This window comes from Cibotium barometz, chromosome 61, assembly GCF_041138505.1.
Source record: "Cibotium barometz isolate CiBa-2024 chromosome 61, ASM4113850v1, whole genome shotgun sequence".
NCBI classification, from domain to species: Eukaryota; Viridiplantae; Streptophyta; class Polypodiopsida; order Cyatheales; family Cibotiaceae; genus Cibotium; species Cibotium barometz.
Genome location: NC_141106.1, coordinates 35,907,465 through 35,913,632, shown reverse-complemented (window position 1 = coordinate 35,913,632; position 6,168 = coordinate 35,907,465). Strand labels below are relative to the sequence as shown.

At 43.9% G+C, this 6,168-nt stretch overlaps 1 protein-coding gene across 1 annotated transcript; it reads right to left on the bottom strand.

Moving 5' to 3' along the window:
* Positions 1 to 304: 304 nt before the first annotated feature.
* On the bottom strand, positions 305 to 5,603 carry LOC147604843 (pentatricopeptide repeat-containing protein At5g27110-like). Its single transcript, XM_086794890.1, has one exon. It carries the CDS (start codon positions 5,289 to 5,291, stop codon positions 1,731 to 1,733), a length of 3,561 nt encoding a protein of 1,186 aa, XP_086651016.1. The 5' UTR covers positions 5,292 to 5,603; the 3' UTR covers positions 305 to 1,730.
* Between the last annotated feature and the right edge of the window lie 565 nt (positions 5,604 to 6,168).

The window sequence follows — 6,168 nt, the reverse complement described above, 5'->3', positions numbered from 1 at the left end:
GAGTAAGTAACACAACCATCTCTAATAACCCAAGGCCCAAGCATTTGATTTATTGTGCCATGTTTAATCAACAAACACAAGGTGTTTATCACTTTAACATGAAGACAAGGTAGTCTGCAACTTATGACGAGTAAATGATTCTATTAGTTGTTTAAAAGCCCAAAAAAAACAAACAAACAAACAAATCATATGCATTGAGCTTACTTGGAAAACAATCAACCTCATGATGACAAGATCCATATTGAACACTTGGAGTCTCCTAGTGTTGAAAACTGCATTGTAAAACGTAAAATTTGGATTTGAATTTCAATGAAATGTAGTTCAGCTTGTATTCACAAAGACAGAGTTACATGTACTTGCTTTCAAAATATCCAAGGTATTGACCTTGCCACCTGCTCCTTCCTTCATGTTGTGTCCCTCTCCTTCCACTCTTTGTTCATCCTTGCCTTGGAGCTCCACGGCCCCTCCAATGGCAGCAAGCTCCTTTTATAAGCCTCAGCCTTAAGGGCCCAAAGGGTTCAATATGGATCTTGTCATCAACGTGATGATGACAAGATCCATATTCAACCCTGGAGTCTCCTGTTGTACATAAGAGGAAGCAAGTTCAGAGGAGGAGGATGGACTTTGGATCCACTAGAAATGCTCACAGCTCTATGGAGCAAATAGAGAGGAGCAGGAAGGAACGAAAACTTGAAAGGGATAGCCATTGCCATTGGCATGGGTTGTAACTTGCGCAGCAGGACGCTGGCGCCACAGGCTCCAAGTTGCAGGCTGGCTGCTGCAGCCTGCAACCATTCATTTGAAGGGCGGCAGACCTTAGGCTGTTGCCAGCTGGTTCTGCAAGATTCAGGAAATCACCAATGCACTATGCACCATTGATTTCGTGGATTCGTGGCTGTTGAAAGCTCAAATATTCCGCCGCCAGAGTTCACCACCAACTCAGCTTGCTTGGACATGGGCTTCCTCACCAGCCTCCTGCAGCTCGTCCATCTGCTCTTTCTGTTGCTGCATAGTCTGGGCATGAGCCACTTTCATATCCTTTAGCGCCTGCTCCAAGATAGCAATCTTATCGTCATGACCTGGCTGACTCAGCTGGTCTTCTACAACTTCAATTCCGTAAAATCCAGTCAGGCACAGCCCTGTGTTTTTCTGCTAGTTCTAGTTTAGATCCAACTTTCCAGAGGTCTGGATCTCTTTTGGGTACTTCCTTTTCGTTGGCCATATCGCGCTCATCCAATAGGGAGTGTTAGTTTCTTGTATAGACTTCATTTTTCTTTTAGGTGCAGTATCTGAAATAGGGGTTTAATTTGCAAGATAGGGCTACTGCACTACATTACCATCACCAACAGTCTCCACAACCACACTTTCCTTCCTCAAAGCAATAGTATGGTTATCATCTTAAATCTGATCAGTTTGCTGATATAAGTGTCATCACCAGAGGACACGCACTTTCTGACAAGATGCATAGGTGTCTCTTTGGGCATATTGATTCAGGCACATTCACTATGCCAACACAAAACATCTTTCTTTAAATCATCAGGTATGCCATGCGACACCCAATGCAAACTTGGAACATACCCTTGGTCCTGCATTTTGAAGGAGCTTTGATTTTAAAAATTGCTTTGGCAAAATGTTTTGGGTAACCCAACCAAAAGCAAATGCACAATCCCACCTGCATCAGTCTATCAACAAAATTCTGGCTTCTTCCATGCTTGTTTTTCCACTCTCAGTTACTCTAGCTTCTTTGTGTTCTCCTGCATGTCATCATCTGCATAGATGTTATACATACAGACATAAGCTGCAGCTTCCTTTCCATCCAATCGCACTGCCTGTTTAAAAGCATGTCTTCCAAGCTCCACATTGCCCCACTTTCGACAAGCTCCCAATACAGTACACCACATCAAAACATTGGGATGGAATGGAAGTTTCTTCATTATTGCTACTGCCCTGTCTAATTGGCCTGCACGGCCAAGCAGATCAACCATGCAAGTGTGGTGCTCAACAGTTGAAGTGATATTATAGTCATTGCTCATGGCATCAAAGAATGTTTGCGCCTTATCTATCAGACCTGCATGACTGCAGGCGTTGAGAACACTCACAAATGTGACCGGATCTGGCTTATTGCCTTCTCCTCTCATTCTGTCAAAGATACGGAAAACATTTTCACTTTCTCCTAGCTGGGCATACCCTGCAATCAGTGTATTCCATGAGACTATGTCTCGGTTTGGAAGCTTGTCAAACACTTCCTGTGCTTTTGTGATCGATCCACATTTAGCATACATATCAACCAAAGCATTGCCAACAACAAGATCTCTTTCCAACAACCCTTTTCTCTCAATCTGAGCATGTATTTTCTTGCCCTTGTCTGTCGCTCCAATGCTGCCACAAGCTTTCAAGCTGCAAGCAAATGTGACAGCATCTGGAAAGACACCCTCAAGTTGCATCTGTTCAAAACAGTTCAGCACTTCCTCACTGCCCTCATGTTTTACATAACTTGATATCAACACATTCCACCCTACTACGCCTCGATTTGGGAGCTTTTCAAACACTTCCTGTGCTTTCGCAAGTGAGCCACATTTAGCATACATATCAACCAAGGCAATGCCAATGATAAGATCTCTGTCCAACAACCCTTTTCTTTCAATCTCTGCGTGTATTTCTCTACCCTTGTCTGTGGCTCCGATGCTGCCACAGGCTTTCAAGCTACAAGCAAACGTGATAGCATCTGGAGAGACACCCTCAAGTTGCATCTGTTCAAAACATGTTAGTGCTTCCTCACCAAGCTCAAATTTCACATAGCCTGCAATAAGAGAATTCCACGAGACTACATCTCGATTTGGAAGCTTAACAAATGCTTCCTGTGCTTTTGTGACCAACCCACATTTAGCATACATATCGACCAAGGCGTTCCCTACAACAAGATCTCTTTCTAACAACCCTTTTCTCTCAATCTCAGAATGTATTTCTCTGCCCTTGTCTATGGCTCCAAGGCTGCCACAGGCTTTCAAGCTGCAAGCAAACGTGACAGCACTTGGAAAGACACCCTCAAGTTGCATCTGTTCAAAACAATTCAGTGCTTCCTTGCAACAATCATGTTTCACATACCCTGCGATCAACGCATTCCACAACACCACATCTCGATCCGGAAGCTTGTCAAATACTTCTTGTGCTTTTGCAAGCAAGCCACATTTAGCATACATATCAACCAAGGCAATTCCAACAACAATATCTCTTTCCAGCAACCCTTTTCTTTCAATCTCAGCATGTATTTCTCTGCCCTTGTCTGTAGCTCCAATGCTACCACAGGCTTTCAAGCTGCAAGCGAAGGTGACAGCATCTGGCGAGACACCCTGGAGTTGCATCTGTTCAAAACTATTCAGAGCTTCCTCACCACGCTCATATTTTGCATATCCTGCAATCAATGCACTCCAGGAGACTGTGTCTCGATTTGGGAGCTTGTCAAACACTTCCTGTGCTTTCGTAAGCATGCCACATTTAGCGTACATATTGACCAAGGCATTGCCAACAACAAGATCTCTTTCCAACAACCCTTTTCTTTCAATCTCATCATGTATTTCTCTGCCCTTGGATGTTGCTCCAATGCTGGCACAAGCTTTCAAGCTGCAAGCAAACGTGGAAGCATCTGGAGAGGCACCCTCAAGCTGCATTTGTTCAAAACATTTCAGTGCTTCCACACCATGTTCATGTTTTGTGTACCCTGCCATCAGTGCATTCCATGAGACTATGTCCCTATTTGGAAGATTGTCAAACACTTCCTGTGCTTTTGTAAGCAAGCCACATTTAGCATACATATCAACCAAGGCATTGCCAACAATGAGATCTCTTCCCAAGAAATCTGTTCTAGCAATCCCAGCATGTAATTTCCTGCCCTTATCTGTGGCTCCAATACTGCCACAGGCTTTCAAGCTGCATGCAAATGTAATAGCATCTGGAGAGACACCCTCGAGTTGCATCTGTCTGAAACAGTTTAGTGCTTCCTCACCAAGCTCGTGTTTGACATAACCTGCAATCAGTGCATTCCATGAGTCTACATTTCGAACTGGAAGGTTGTCAAACACTTCGCGTGCTTTTGGAAGAAAGCCACATTTGGCATACATATCCACCAAGGCGCTGCCAATAACAAGATCTCTTTCCACCAACCCTTTTCTAGCAATCTCAGCATGTATTTCCATGCCTTTGTCTGCAGCTCCAATGCTGCCACAGGCTTTCAAGCTGCAAATGAATGTGATAGCATCAGGAGAGACACCCTCAAGATGCATCTGTTTGAAACAGTTTAGAGCTTCCTTACCACACTCGTGTTTGGCATAACCTGCAATCAGTGCATTCCATGAGCCTACATTTCGGACTGGAAGCTCATCAAACACTTCTTGTGCTTTTACAAGGGAACCACATTTGGCATACATACCGACCAATGCGCTGCCAAGAACAAGGTCTCTTTTCAACAACCCCTTTCTAATAATCTCATCATGTATTTCACTGCCCTTGTTTGTGGCTCCGATGCTGCCACAGGCTTTCAAGCTGCAAGTGAATGTGATAGCATTTGGAGAGACGCCCTCAAGTTGCATTTGTTCAAAACAGGTGAGTGCTTCCTCACCACAATCATGTTTAGCATACCCTGCAATCAATGCATTCCATGGAACTATGCCTCGATTTGGAAGATCCTCAAACACTTCTCGAGCTTTTGCAAGTAAGCCACATTTGGCATACATATCTACCAACGTGCTACCAACAAAAAGGTCTGTTTTCAACAACCCTATTTTGGCAATCTCAGAATGTATTTCGCGACCTATTTCCACATCTTTCAATTTAGCACAAGCTTTCAATAAGGCGACGAAAGTATACGCGCTAGGGTGTAAAGAATCCTTTTGCATTTTCTGGTAAAGGATGAGAGCATGCCCTGACTGCCCACATTTGATGTAACCATTGATGAGAGAACTCCAGGAACACTGATTCCGGGACACCAACCTGTCAAAAACCCTCTGAGCATTGAGCATGCTTCCGACTTCCACCAACATGGAGACTAGGTAGTTCCCGAGTGATTCATGAGTTTCCAGCCCACTTTTCTGCATGTAGGCATGCAAGCGCAGCGCATAGGCTAGGTTCCTCTCTTTTGTGCACTTGCGCACTATGCATACAAGGTTGTCGACCGAAGGCTGGGGCAGAATCCCTTCTTCCAGAGATCTGAGTGCATCCTGTAAGCTGAGCGTCTCCCAACCACAGCTGCTGCTGTTGTTGTGCTTCATCGTCACTCGCAGCACTGCTTTGGGCATTCTCTTCTTCTATTTTCTCGAGCATGTCCTTCTAACTTTATGCTGGAAAACTGAGGTTTCTGGGTTTTGTCTGTTGAACATCCGATCCAAGGCTCATCAGCCCCCCCCAGCCCCCCCCCCCCCCCCCCCCCCCCCCCACCACCACTATGGAGGTGACATGTTTGTGTCAGGGTGGACTCCCAAGGTGGAGGCTCCGGGGAGTCTTAGGGGCTTTAAACGTTACCATGGATGCCCAAACCCTGAATCAAGGCAACAAACCTTTGGATTGCCTGCCCATCTTTAAACGCTTTACAAACTTTACCCTAGAATTTGCCCCTTAGATTGTACTAGTATTGGACCCGCGGGTTGCTTCTGCGGCGCGGTAGTTAGAGTTCCAGAAAAAATAGGCTCAGTTTCTCCAATTTAGGTCATGTTTTAAATAAACACAATACATTATTTCAAGTGACTTCATATATACATATCTCAAAATAACATCCATGTCTCGTAGATTTATAGCGAAAACAAAAATATCATAGTAATGTAGCATACGAAGATGCAAAAAAGGACCAATATTACATATTCTCAAAATGTACCACAAAATACGTATTCTCAGTCAGTAATGTCAGAATCAACAAATTGAATTCTTCTCTTGTGAGAAGGATCATTCATTTGTCTCCTCTCACAATACGCTCTCTATTGTAAAGCGGTGATCCATCCCCCACATGCTCTACTATCGATGAATGCAAAGGACCTGCACAAACGAAACAATGATAAATCAAATCTCAAAAGGACCTGCACATAACGACATATCGATAAATAAAATCTCAAAAGGACCTGCACATAACGACACATCGATAAATAAAATCTTATAATAGAAAAACATAATCAAAATTACCTC